Source organism: Ornithorhynchus anatinus, chromosome 11, assembly GCF_004115215.2.
Source record: "Ornithorhynchus anatinus isolate Pmale09 chromosome 11, mOrnAna1.pri.v4, whole genome shotgun sequence".
Classification (NCBI taxonomy): domain Eukaryota; kingdom Metazoa; phylum Chordata; class Mammalia; order Monotremata; family Ornithorhynchidae; genus Ornithorhynchus; species Ornithorhynchus anatinus.
The window spans coordinates 16,089,494-16,103,628 of NC_041738.1; the positions used below are offsets into that span (position 1 = coordinate 16,089,494).

General features: G+C 61.8%; 1 protein-coding gene across 1 annotated transcript; it reads left to right on the forward strand.

Moving 5' to 3' along the window:
* The first annotated feature begins 1,429 nt into the window (after window positions 1-1,429).
* Window positions 1,430-13,916, forward strand: PLEKHM1 (pleckstrin homology and RUN domain containing M1). Its single transcript, XM_039913650.1, is given in 15 exon segments — window positions 1,430-1,582; window positions 1,751-1,842; window positions 2,831-3,029; window positions 3,032-3,071; window positions 3,216-3,470; window positions 3,472-3,679; window positions 3,681-3,835; window positions 4,640-4,919; window positions 8,249-8,507; window positions 10,355-11,233; window positions 11,816-11,961; window positions 12,249-12,442; window positions 12,910-12,973; window positions 13,243-13,400; window positions 13,556-13,916. Coding segments are annotated over 14 exon segments (2,994 nt in total). The 5' UTR covers window positions 1,430-1,582; window positions 1,751-1,794; the 3' UTR covers window positions 13,665-13,916.
* Window positions 13,917-14,135: the final 219 nt, after the last annotated feature.

Consider the following 14,135-nt stretch of genomic DNA (forward strand, 5'->3'; position numbering starts at 1 on the left):
GGAGAGTACAATATAACAGTTATATTTGGACAGGACAACGTAATTGTCTAATTATCATGGGTTCGAATCCCGGCTCTGCCACTTGTCAGCTGTGTGACTGTGGGCAAGTCACTTAACTTCTCTGTGCCTCAGTTACCTCATCTGTAAATGGGGATTAACTGTGAGCCCCGCAGGGGACAATCTGATTACTCTGTATCCACCCCAGCGCTTACAACAGTGCTCTGCACATAGTAAGCGCTTAACAAATCCCAACATTATTATTATTATTATTGTTAGAGAAACGAAGTGTGTGGGCCGGGTTGTAGTAGGAGAGTAGTGAGGTGAGGTAGGAGGGGACAAGGTGATTGAATGTTTTAAAGCCAATGGTGGGGAATTTGATGTGGAGGTGGATGACCAACCGCTGGAGGTTCTTGAGGAGTGGGGAGACGTGGACTGGATGATTTTGCAGGAAAATGATGTGGGCAGCAGAGTGAAGTATGGACTGAAATGGGGAGAGACGGGAGGCAGGGAGGTCAGCGAAGAGGCTGATGCAGAAGTCAAAGTGGGGTAAGATACAGAGTTCTAGGTCCGGAGGAGAGGGGGGAAAGGGGTCGGTGGCTAGTTAGATGAGATGGGGGCAGAATGAGCAAGCTGGTGCTAGAGGAGCAGCGTGTGGGCTGTAGTAGGAGAGCAGCGAGGTGAGGTAGGAGAGGGCCAGGTGATTGAGCGCTTTAAAGCTGATGGTAAGGAGTTTCTGTTTGAGGCAGAGGTGGCTGGGCAACCGCTGGAGTTTCTTGAGGAATGGGGAGACATGGATGGACATTTTTGTTGATAAATGATGTGAGATCCATTTTTGTGTGCTTGCAGATGTGATTTTACAGTCAATTATTTCTTTGGATTTTCTTGTCGATATTGCTTTTATATCAGACTCCGGTGCTAGAGCACTTGTGGGCAGAGGATCCACTTAGTACAGGTACTCAGTGGGCGCACACTAAATAGCAGTACTGCTCCTGGAAGTTCTGGGGTCATTTCCAGTTGGGGATCAGCCCCTCGAAGAGCCGCCCGGGGCTCCCGGCAGCCAGTTGTAGGCTGGGATCGGCTGTCCGTCCGGAACCTGACCCTGAACGTGTGGTCACTCACAGAAAGGGAAGTCGGCCTGGGGGAGGGGAAGGGGAAGAACAGTGTGCTCGTGCTTTCAGGAGCACCGGGTGCCAGGTAAGGGCGGCGGGTAGCCCCGGGAGGGCCGGAGTGGCGGGAGGAAGCCTGATTTCCCTCACGAACCAAGGGAGGGAGACGAGGCATCTTCTCTCATTTTCAGATGAGGAAATTGAGGTCCAGAGAATTGAAGTGACTAGCCAGCGGGCCAGTGGCCGAGGCGGGACAAGAACCCGTGTCTCTTCAGTTCCAGTCTCGTGATCCTCCCCCTCGGCTGTGCTGCCTCAGGTTCCTCTTGGTGGCCAGGAAGACAGTGTTGTGCTCATCGGCGCCTAGCCAGACTGAGGCTGCCAACTGGGGCTGGCACCCGAGCACCCAGGGCTCGCCCACCCCGACCCCGCATAGCCGCAGCAGAGGGCTGTCGGTGGGATCCCCGTGTGCTGGCCTGGTGCGGGCTCTGACCTCCCTGCTCTTGCAAAAAAGCGGGGTTTCACTTGCTATTTCAGAATGGGCTTTTGGGTGCGGCGGGAACGGCTCCCGGGGAGAGGGAGACCGTGGGAAGGAGGGAGGGCGCCCAGGAAGCGGGACCCCAGTCACGTGCTGCCTATCTCCCCAGGGTTGCGGCGGTCACTTTGTGAGGAGCTCCGTGGGCCTCTGGAGATGCTCCCGGCACTAGACAACGGGCAGGACCCCTCGGCAGCCATCACGGTAAGCGGTCCGGGGGCTGGGAGCGGAGAAGGGGGTCGCCTCTGCCGTCTGTCCTCCAGCGCCCTCTGACCGAGGAGACCCACTGTCAGCCTGCGGACTCCACCTCACGGGCCCCTGTTCAGAGGGAGGTCCAGGGATGGGTGTTGGGCAAAGTCTCTGAATCCAGGACCGTCTTCTAAAGTTGACCTCTTTCCAGCCTTTGCCTCCTCTGTGATCCTGGCCCTTTTCCCCGTCGCCCCCTCTCCCCAGGCCTGGCAAAGGCCATCTAATCTACCTGTCTGTCGGCCCGTCCGTCCTCTCCTCCTGCGCACCGGCGCTCAGGCTCAGACCTGCAGGGGCTGGGAGAACTGGCTCAGAGGGACGACAGGAGGGCGGGCAGCTCCCCTCTCCTTCCCTCCCCTCCTCTTCCCCAGAGACTGTGGTTGAGGGCTGCTGGGGACCGCGGCTTCCAGCCAGGCTGACCGCTTCCGAGGTGGGTCCAGGAGACAGCGGCCCAGGTGGGCCAAGTTAGTAATGCTGTGCCAGCTGGGAGCCAGCCTGATGCCGACAGGGCTGGCTCTAAACCCTCCACATGCTCGGCTCGGGCCCAGATCGGCCCCAACCTCCTCCCTGGGCTCCGGGTCGGGGATGGGCGGCAGGGTCCAGGAGGGGCAGTGGCTTGAGGTGGGCGAGGGGGGGGATCTTGAGCGGTCAGTGGGCCTGAGCTAGGTTCCCGGGGGGATGCCGGCCAGACTGACTCACGGGAAACCAGCAGCGTTGCTGGGAGGGGGTAGCCCTGAGGCGCTGAGCCGGGCGTCGGTAGACCGGCGTCTCACTGAGAGTACCAGGACGTACGTGCGTCGGGCGGGTGGCCGGACTGCGGGCTCTGTGCCCCCCCACCCCGTTTCGCTCGGTTCCGTCCCCATTGCCAACCTCTACCATGCCCTGTGGGCCCCGGGGCAGGGGGCAGAAAGGTTCTGATGGCAAAGTGTCCGTATGTCCCCGTCAGGTCATCAAACGGACTCTGGTCAGCTCGGTGAAAGCACTGCAGAGGCATTTTGTGGCCTCGGACGCGGTGGTGACCAGTGAAGATGGCGATGCCAACACCCTGTGCTCGGCACTGGAAGCTGTGTTTATTCACGGGCTGAAAGCCAAGCACATCAAGGCCGAGGGCCGGCGGGAAGAAGGCCGGCGGCCGGGGTCCCTGCCACGCCGGTGTTCTGGCCACTCCTGAAAGCCGTCACCCACAGGTACGACCCAGGCTGAGGGGGGTCGGTGGGCAGAGCGCCCCCACCCTCAGACGTGAACAGGGCCCGGACTTAAGGGGTGGGAAGACCCTGGGGAAGCGCGGTGGTCCTCCTCCTGCCGCGGTCACTCCCTCTGTCCTCCCACAGGAACACGGTGGCGGATGTGGAGGGCCTGCCGTTCATCACCAGCGATGTGGGGCGCTGTCGGGCCTGGGTGCGCCTGGCCCTGAACGATGGGCTGGTGGGCTGTCACCTGCAGCTGCTGCTGCGCGAACGGGCGCTGCTGGCTGAGCACTACCTGCGGACTGCCTTGCTGCTCGACCCCGAGGAGGCGGAATTCCTCCTCAGCTTCCTGCAGGGGCTCACTTCCCTGACGTTTGACCTGTCCTACAGTCTGCCGTCCTGAAGAGTGGACGCTGACGCCCCTAGCCCTGTCGGGGCTATGCCCGTTCTCGGAGCCCGAGCCGGGGTGCGGGGCGGGGCGCGGGCCGGAGTCCTCGGACTCGGGCTCGGTGTCCTCGGGCTCGGACGACATCGAAGTGCGGCGCTGTGGGCTGCCCAGTGGCAGAGCCCGACCCAAGCGGAAGCTCACAGCGTCCTCGCTCAGCCTGGGACACCATCGGCTCCTCCCAGCTGTCCTGCAGCCTCAGCTCGGCCGGCGGCCGGGACAGGCCCGCCGAGCCCACGGACCGTTCTGACGAAGCCGCGGCCTGCGACTGGGACACCGGGCCCGTGCCTGACCATGATGCGGACCGCTCCCTGCAGGAGTGAGTGTCCGGGGGTCTGGGAGCGGAGTGATAGCGGGTGGATGGGCCGGCCCCTGTGAAGAGCTCGGGTTTGGACAGAAGGCATAGATGCGGAGGATTCTCGGGGGCTGATCTGGGGTTGGGGAGAGTTTCGGCCTCCTCGGGAGCGTTGGGCTGAGCGCAGAAGGGCAGGGGCCTCCAGTCAACCGGAGCAGAAGTCTGGTGTGTCCCTACAGTCAGAGGGAGTTGCCTTCACTGGCTTGCGCCGCCCCTCTGCCCGCTCATTCGCCTTCAGTTCCTCCCCATTGTGGCTAGTGATGTGCTGTCACGGGACGTCGTCCACCGCCCCAGCGACGGGAATGTTCCAGCCGGGGCTGAACAGCAGATATCGGAGCCACGGGAGTGCTCCCCCAGGGTCTGGGTGGCCAGGAGCGGGGGACTGTGGGTTGGCTGGCCGGTCATTGCCCTGAACTGTGTGGGTCGCTGGGCTGGGGCTCCCCTTCTCCAAGGCACTGGGAGTCGATAGGCAATGCGGGGAGTTAGTCGAAGGAGTGGAGGAGATTCACTCGTGTCCCCGAGTGCGTTTGCATTGGCCTCCCCGCTGCAGGTGGGGAGACCTCCATGCTGGTGAGGAGTGGGCCCGGCTGGGGATGGAAGTCACTGAGGCCTTTGGCTGCGACAGCTGGGGAGGTCGAAATGGGATCAGAACCCAGCTTCCCTCATAAGCAGGAGGGTGGGGGTCTCCTCGCCGGGCTTCTCTGACCCCGGCCAGCCACCAACCGGCCGCCTGCCTCACAGACTTTGTCTTGCCACTTGGATTTGAAGGGTCCTGACGGAATTCAGCAAAGCCCAGGTGAACGGCACGTCGGCCCATGGGCCCGGCCCCTGGGTAGAGACTCCGCCGTTGCCCCAGGAACCCCTCTTTCCCTGCGCCACTGGCACTACCGCGCACCTACGCTTCGACGGCCCCGCTGACCAGTCTGTCGACGCCACAGAAGGGAACCAAACTCCACCCCTCGTGGTCCCCACGGAAGAGGAGGGAGCGGCCATTCAGGAAGAGGACAGCCGAGGGGCGGAGAGCACCCCGCTCCCAGCGGCCTGTCCGGTAGGTGTTTCCGCTGTCAGTTCCGTGTGCTTTAGGGGCTGCAGCGGCACGGAACCAGGATGGCTGCTGCCCCTTCTCTCCTGCCCAGGGCCCCATGCCGTCTCCTTCCTCCCCCCCTCTCCTTCCTCCTCCCCCCCGTACCTCCTTTCTTTTCACCTCTTCTCCTTCCTCCCCACCCCATTCCACTGCAGAGGCAGGGGTAGGGGCCTGGGTAGAGTCTCTGTTGTGGGTTTCAGGGTCTGCAGCTCCCAGAAGGCAGGGCTGTGCGCAGGGCTCGCTCCCCTCTGGACCCAGTACCCCCAAATTGTGTCCCATTGAGCCCTGGGGCCATGAGCTGATCGGGCCAGGTCTGCCTGGCTGAGCCTCAAGCCTTCTCACTCCACAGTCCTCCTGCCCCCACTGCAGTTCATCCCTCGGAGGCATTTTCCGAGTTCTCAGCACTGTTGTGAGCTCTGGAAGGAGACCCGGGTTCCCTGCTCTCTAGTTGCTCCTGATCTAGTGAGGTGGCAATCGCAAATTGAATTTCCATGTCACAAGAATTTCCAAGCCGTTGTGACCGGATGAAGGGGTGCATATTCATCCCTGGCTCAGGGAGGGTCAGGCGACTGGGGGTGCCCAGTCCTAGCGAAGCTGCAGGAGGCAGGCAGGTGGGTTGAGGAAGGCAGGGTCAGGGTGGCTGAGGTCTGAGAGAGTTGTGCATCGCTTGATGCAGGTCCAGCCTCCCGGCCCAGCCTTTGCTCTGGGGCTTTTCGGCTCTGATTATCAAAGACCTGGGTCGAAGGAGGCCAGAGTCAGGCCCAAAAAGGCGTGGGTCATCACCCCCCATTGTCATGTCCTGCTGGAGCAATTCTGGTCTTTTGCTGCTCCAGCCAGAGTCGTAACCTTCCTTGGAGGGAGGAGAATCCAAACAGAGTCCCTTACCCGGGGCTGGAGCAGAGCGAGGGGCTGGGATTGTTAAGGCCAGGTGAGAGTATTGGTGTTAGGTGAAGGTTCTCAAGTGAAGAGGTCCAGTGGGGAGGGGTGCCAGGCTCCCTGTGGGGCCTTGAGAGTCTTGGGGGCCAGGAACAGGTTGTCCAGCTCAGGATCCCCTTGCCTTTGGCCCCAGTAGCCAGCAGTAGCTGGAACTCGGGACGGCTGCAAATGGAAAGACCTGCCCTGCTGTATCAGGATTTTTCCCTTTGGAAACGATTAGCTCAAGTTTTCCATTTCTTGCAAATCCCTGGGATGTAGATTCGGGTTTCTGTCCCATCCACCTCCTCTGCCCTCCCGGTGGCCTCTGTGGGCCCTGCTGGACCAGAGGGAACGGTCCTTGTGGCCTCCGCCCCGAGCCCAGTGGGGGTTCTTTGCGCTGTCACAGGGAGGGGCCCACTGCCTGGCCATGCCATGGCTCCAGGCGGCACCTGGCCCGACCTACCCGGCTGGCTCCCCAGGCTGGTAGGATGGCTGGGGTGGAGCCCAGTCCACGTGCCCACTTGCCATCCATCCGTTTGTCTGGCACACTCCATGAGTGGAATTTGCGGTTCCCTGGGGTCACTGCAGCCCTGGAGCTCGGAGCCGTGGGCCGTCTGCACGGTAAACTCGGCTGGCCGGTCTGCTGGCCACCCCCGCCCCCACACACTCATGGTAACGCACATGCGGTCAGCCCCAAATAGGTGACTCCAGTCACAGACCGTTGAGCCCCAAGGCCTGGAAGAATACGTCCTCGTCCATCACCCCCACTCACCCAGCCAGTCTCACACGGGGGCACCCAGATGCCCAGCTGTAACCCGGTGCCAGTCATCCTCTTTGAACCCCCATCCTCATGGCTAAGGACAGACCTCCTCGCTCGTGACTCTCCTCTCTCCATCTCTGACCCTCCGGTGATGCAGCTAAGACCGTCCAACACCCCTGACTGCCCTGTCACCGTGCTGGTCCAGGCACTTGTCATTTTCCCTCTTGACTACTGCATCAGCCTCCTTGCTAACATCCCTACCTCACATCTCCAGTCCATACTTCACTCGACCATCCAAATCATTTTTCTAAAACTGCCCTGCATGTCTCCCTACTCTTCAAAACCCTCCAGGGGTTGTACATTCTCTTGGTCCAACAGAAACTCCTGTCCATCAGCTTTAAGGCACCACATGAGCTCTCCCTCCAACGTATCCACTGTCTTCACTCACTATATCCCACCCCTCTTCTCCCCTCTCCAGCTAACCTACTCACTGTGTCTCATGCTCTAGTCTCTCCCACTGTTTAACTGCTTGCTCACCCCCTCCTCCCTGCCTGGCCCCTCTCCCTTCATATCTGACAGACCTACTCCTCTCCCTAACTTCAAAGACCTTTGGGAATCACATCCCTTCCAGAAAGTCTTTCCTGATTAATTTCTAATCTCCCCAATATATGTCCCTTCCAGCAGCCACTATAGGCCAGTGATCATGTCTACTAATTATGTTGTCCTCTCCCATGCTCTCAGTTCTGTGCTCTGCACACAGTAGGTGCTCAGAAAATGCTATTGACTAAACAATCCCTGATTCTCCTTCCAGTGACCCAGCAAGGACCAGTCAACCCCCCGACTTTCCCCTCTCTATCCCAGACTCCCCCCAGTGACCCAGTAAAGTCCATCCAAGCCCTCTGACTCTCTGACTCTCCATCCCTGACTCTCCTCTAGTGACCCAGGATTGTCCATCCAGCGCCACCTAACTCTCCCCTCTCCCTCCCTGACCCTCCCTCCTCTGACCCAGCCTGGAAGCTCACCCATGGATTTATCTTTAGACCCTTCTGGGCCCTGCTGATGTTTCCCAGCCCAGCTCCCAAAACAGAATCCCTGGACTCACCCTCACCCCTCCCTGCCCAGGTGAAAAAGGGTATACTGCTGTTGGTTCCCAGCCTGACCAACTCCCAAGACCCACGAGTGCCCATTGGAGTTGGTGCGCTGGGGGACAGTCAGGCCTGGTCCTCACGGTCTGTGGGGTGCTGTGTTGTGCACCAGTTCTAGGCGGGGCACCGTGCAAGACATTGAGGTCAGCAGTCCAGTCCTTGTCCTTTGGGAGTTTATGGTCTAATGGGGAAAATAGACGGACGTCAATGGTCCCATGCCCAGTGGGTAAAGAGGGGAGTGATGTACCCCATCTTTCTGCGGAGGCTGCCAGCTCCAGCATTTTCATAGCCTAGGAGCCCTCCTGTCCGGGCCTCCATCCTCCCATGCCTGGCTCTGGCCGTGGGGCCTGTGGGATTCGATTGTCCTCAGAGTCGGGTGGCAGACTGGCCTCCACTCCGCAGCCCCAGTTTTCCTCTCTGCCGTTTCCATGCTGGGCTGCTGCGAGTCGCAACGTCTGCCCTTGTTCCAACAGAAGAGCAGGAGCTGGATCTCGGAGGAGGACTTCTACCGTCCGACCCCCGCGCGCGGCCCAGACCCCGGCTCGGACTTTGGCGCGCTCTTCCCAGCGGCGGCGGCAAAGACGGTCGAGTCGGCTCTGGTCCAACCCGTCCCCGGGATCCTCTCAAAGAGCAGCCGCCCAGGAGCCGGCGAGCGAGCCGACCGGCCACCCCTCGATGTGGGAGCCCTGCGGGAGAGGGGGAATTTTCGTGTGATTCACCGAAGGCAGATAGGTACGTGTGGGTGGTCTGGGGCCACCTCAGAGGAAGGGCTGGGGCTGTTGGACAGGTCTTCCGGGTCCCCCGCGGCTTCCGGGGCAGTCCGCCGAGGGTCAGGGTGGGGACCCAACCCGGAGGGGCGGGCAGCTGGCCGGCTCAGCGTGAGTCTTAGGGGAGCGAGAGGCCTCAAGCTGGCCCACCCCAGGTTGCATCCGGGGGGCTGGCATCTTGTTGCCTCATGGTTGTCCTGGGGTTGAGTTTGGCCAACGAGCCCCAGAGGAGCCCAGAGGTCAGGGGAGTTGGGAGGGGTCCTCGGCAGATGGGATCCAGCCCCCCCAGCCCCACGCTATCTCTCTCTCTCCCTCCCCCTCTCCCCACCGGAGTGGTCTCCTTGGTCCGCGGACCTTCCCCTGTAGATCCCCAGTCTGTCTGGCTTCTGCCTTCCTGCCCTCTGGTCTGGCCCCAGGCTTGCCAACAGCAGTGGCTGCTGTGTGGACAGGGTGGGACCCAAGGAGGGAGCTGCCCACTGGACAGCCGGCCTCCCAGTCGGTGCTCCCCAAGCACTCGCATTTATTGAGGACTTGCGGTGTGCAAAGCACTGTACTAAGTGCTTGGGAGTGTACAGTATCTCAGAGTTGGTAGATAAGGGTCCCTGCCCACAACGAGCTGACAGTGTAGATGGGGAGACGGACGTTAATATAAACAAATCAGATTACAGATATGAACATAAGTGCTGCGGGGCAGAGGGAAGCGTGAAGAAAGCGTGCAATTCCAAGTGCCGAGGTGACGCAGAAGCAAGTGGGAATAGAGGAAATGAGGGCTGAGGCCTCTGGAAAGAGATGTGCTTTTGACGAGACTTTGAAGGAGGAGAATCTGTCAGATGTGAAGAGGATGGGAGTTCCAAGCCAGAGGCGGGTTGCGGGTGAGAGGTCAGCAGCGATAGAGGTGAGATCGAGATGTGTGGTGAATAGGTTGGTACTGGAGGAAAGAGGTGTGCAGGTTGGGTTGTAGTAGATAATTGAGGCGGTAAGGAAGGAGGGGGCAAGATGACTGGGTGCTTTAAAGAGTTTGTTTGATGCAGAGATGGATGGGCAACCATTCGAGGTTTTTGAGAAGTGGGGAAGCATTTCCGAATGTTTCCGTAGAGGTGTGCATCGGAGTGGGGAGAGGTAGGAGGCAGGGAGGTCAGCGAGGAGGCAGGTGCAGTCATCAAGGCTTGGATTAAGCAGTTCGGAGAGGAAAAGGCGGATTTTAACAACGTTGCGAAGGCCGAACCAGCAGGATGTGGTGACACACCTCCCCCCTCGTGTCAAGTGCCCGTGGTTCCCCTGCAGGCTTCTGAGGGGCGGGCAGCCAGGAGTGGGTTGTCTCCGTACCTATTCTGCACCGTTTCACAAATGGAGAAAAATGAAGTGTAGGGGGACAGGAGGAAGGGGTGTTGGGTTGGTGGGGCAACACACTGATGGGGTAGAGTGTGTCACCTGTGGGATTGAGGGATGGAGGAGGCCGGAGCACCGGTCGCAGTGTGACGGGACAAAGTGCTGAGCCGCCGAGCCAAGGGCTGGAGGTGGGAAGCCGGAGTTCACGGCTGGGGACAAGATTGCCAACTAGGTCCTGCACCCTAAAGATCGGTCCTCTTGGGTCCACGTTTGGGGTTCAGTCACCCTCCTCCGCCCCGGGTCCATGTCTGGGGGACATTCACTTCTTCCCTCCCCCAACGCTTCTCCTCCCAAGCTGAGGCTTGTGTCCCCGCGGCAGTGATTTCCTGGAAGCCGGCTCCCCGGTAGGGGTTCCCTTCCATCTCTCCCCGGCCCCACTGCCCTCGCCGGTGAGGTGAGCCGGCTCTCCGTCTGTGTCTGCAGGCCTCTCGAACCCATTCCGTGGACTCCTGAAACTGGGGACGCTGGAGCGCAGGGGCCCCATGGGGCTGTGGAAGGGGCTGCACTGCGAGCTGTCTCCCACCGAGCTGCGCTTCTTCGCCAGCCACGAGGACCGTACCTGCGTGGACAGCTGCTCCCTTCTGCGCTGCGAGTCCCTGGGCCGTGTACACCGCGATGGCCGCTTCGAGCTGGTCTTTGCCGGGAAGAAGCTGGCCCTGCGTGCTCCGTCCCGCGGGGAGGCCGAGGACTGGCTGGACCGGCTGCGGGAGGTCCTGCCCCAGAGCCGGACGCCACCCGAGGATGAGTGGGAGACCCTGGAGGACCCGGACCCGCGGGTCTCCCCGCCGGCGGACTCGGCGTCGGACTGGACGTCCCTACTGGCCCCAGAGCCGGGCGCCCTCAAGGAGGCGGTTGTGCGGGTGGCCCAGGGGGAGGCGTGGACCCCACAGCTCCTGTCCCTGTCGCCCGAGATGCTGCGGTGCTTCCGGCTGTGCGGGGGCGGCCCCGGTGGCGGCCCCGCCGCCAAGGAGCTGACCTGCAGCCACAGCGTGGGCACACTGCGGGACGTGCTGCCCGACCCCGGCCTCGGAGGCCCTGCCTGCTTCAGGATTGTCACGCCCACGGCCACGCTCAAGGTGCGGGCCCAGAGCGCGCGCGAGGCCACTCAATGGAGGCAGCTGCTGCGCCACGCCCTGGCCTGCGCCCAGGATGCCGCGGGGGCCGCGGAGGCAGCGGAGGGGCTCGGGCCCGACGGGCCAGAGACGGGGCAGCGGGCGGCCTGCACGGGCGGCTTCCAGCCACGGGACCTGCTGGCCCTGCCCGTGGAGAAGGGTCTGGATGCCCAGAGCTTCATCTGTGCAGGCAAGAGTGGTGGGGGGGGTCCTGCCGTCTCCTACCCTCCCCCGTCCTCTCACCCCACTACCTTCGTCATCATCATCATCATCAATCGTATTTACGGAGCGCTGACTGTGTGCAGAACACTGTACTGAGAGCTCTTGGGAGAGTACAACACAACGTAGTTGGTAGGCACGTTCCTTGCCCATAATAAGCTTACAATCTAGCACCTTCCCCATCCTCTGTCTTCCCCTTGCCCAGCGTGGGACTCTGCCCCAAATCCATGCACTCAAATGCCCAGTCAGTCAGTCGTATTTTCTGAGTGCTGACTGTGTGCAGAGCACTGAGAAGAGTACGGTATAACAGTAAACACACATTCCATGCCCACAGTGAGCTTACAGTCTAGAGGCAGGGACAGACACGAATATAAGGTGATAAATTACAGATATGTACAAAAGTGCTGTGGGGCCGGGAGTGGGGATGAGTAAAGGAAGCATGACGGGGTGACACAGAAGGGAATGGGAGAGGCGAGATTGGCAGCCGCTGCTCAGGACCTACCCTCTCCTCTTCCTCTTCCCCCTCCATTTCCTCCTCCCTGTCCTCTCGCAGGCTGCGCCCAGCCCATCGGCTTCTCGTTTGTGAGACCCAAGCTCTGCGCCTTCTCCGGCCTCTATTACTGCGACGCATGCCACCGGGACGATGACTCCGTGATCCCCGCCCGCGTCATCCACAACTGGGATCTCAGCCGGCGTGCCGTGAGTCCCACGCCCCGCCTTGGGGGAGCCCAGGGGATGCCCGGTCCCCATCCCGTGGTAGTGGCGGGGGAAGGGCCCCGGGGGCAAAGCCTCCACCGATGATCTGGGCCATGGGGGTGACGGACAGCCCCGGGGGTACGGGACCACGCCCCAGGCTGGAACAGTGGCAGGGACGGGGAAGTTGGCGGGGCTGGAGCCGGGAACGGATCACGGCCGAGCCCGGGCTTCTGATGTCCGTGCCCCAGGGTCCTGACCCGTGCCCTTTCCGTGCCTCCCCGGCTTTGCAGGTGTGCCGCCAGGCTCTGAGTTTCCTGGAACGGATCCGCGACCAGCCACTCATCAACCTGCAGCAGGTGAACTCCAGCCTGTACGAGCACGTGGAGCGCATGGGCGGCATCTGGAGGAGCCGAGAGCAACTGAAACTCCTCGGGGAATACCTGACCCTCTGCCGCAGCGGGGCCGGCAAAGAGCTCAGTCAGCGGTCAGTGCTGGCCAGAGCGGGGAGGGTGTGGTCGGCCCCGGGGAGAGGTGGAGAGGGAACGGACAGGGCGGCGGTGGATGGAGTGGTCAGTTCGGGGCAGGGCTGGAGGTGGGGAGGGAGCGGTCAGGGCCGGCCAGAGCTGGGAAGGGGACAGAGTGCTGGGGGCAAGAGGCAGTAGCTAGTCCTTGCTAGAGTGCTGGCGGGAAAGGGGAGGAGGGGGAGGCAGAACCTCTGCGGGAGACAGAAGGAGGGACAAGCAAGAAGCCAGGCTGTACATGGTGGATGGAACACTTCCTCTGTGCTGGGTTGGCCAGGGTGGGATGCTAGAAGCATAGGGTTTCACCACCCAGGAGGGGCCGCCCAGCTCTAGGGCTGGCTCCTTGCCCGCTGTGTGGGGAGGCTCCGGGCCCGCGACTCCCCCACTCCCACCCCTCCTCCACCATCCGTCGCTCTTGTGTCGTTGGCAGGGTCGGACACAGGCAGTACCTGCTGGAGTCTCCCCACAGGTACAGCGTCGCTGACCTGCGCCAGGTGAGCAGACACACCCCACCCTGGGGAGCGAGGTCTGGAAAATCGCAGCTTGGGGGCAACAGGCTGGGGGTGGGAGGGAGGTGCCCTAGAGACGAGGCTGGGTCAGGGTCCCCCGACCTGTGTCTCCAGACCCGGGGCCCCGGACCGGGGGTGGGATGTTCAGGCGAGCACACGGCGCAGCTCCTGGCTTGGTCCCGGGGTGACAGCGAGTCGCAACGGAGGCAGCGTGATATCATGTACCCTGCCCGACCCGGGGCTTGTGCCCGCAGATCGCGGATGGGGTGTTCGAAGGCTTCCTCCAGGCCGGGATCCAGTTCGCCTCCCATCACGTGTATCACTGCGACCTCTGCACCCAGCGGGGCTTCATCTGCCAGATCTGCAATCGCGATGACATCATCTTCCCCTTCGAGCTGGACACCACCACCAGGTGAGCCGGTGGGGCCGGGCTGGCAGTGGTGAACGAGGCTTGGGGGGCATTGGTTGGGTTCCCAGAGCCCAGAGGAACCGGGCCAGGTAGAGCTCCCCGGCAGGGGACCTGCTGGCCAGGCCCCGGGTCTGAGAGTGTTTCCTGGCTTCCCTCAGGTGCCAGGAATGCCGAACTGTGTTTCACCGCAGCTGCCAGGCTGGGGCACCGGACTGTCCACGCTGTGCCCGCCGGAGGAAGTACCAGGAGCAGAGGCTCCATGCCTAGCGCTGCTCCTGTCAGGTTGCCGGCCAGCTGGCCCGAGGCCCAGGGTCCACCCCATCCCTGCCGTGTTCTTCGTGGGCAGGCTGCGGTCCTGGGGACTGGCAACTGAGCGAACACGATGCTGACCCAGCCGGACCCCTTCTCTCCATCGACTCTCACCTGGAGCAGAGGGCACCAATGGTGGCTGACATGACATGACATGGGCCCCGTGGTGGCCCTGGGGTAGAGCTGATTAAAGTTTTTTAGGATTTTCCATTGTGGAACAAGTGTTTGTATCCGTCAGCCTGGTCCGGGGCTCGAGGTGCGGGATCAGTGGTTCTGAGGCCCCGATGGCCAGGAGCTTATTCTGTGCCCTCGACCACTGCAAATCCCTTCCTCTCTAGCCCCTGCTCTCATCCCCCACGGTAGGGTACCTTTCCTGCCTCCTGGATGCCACGGCCCCGATCTCCCAAGTTCGGAGGGTGAGAGCTCCCC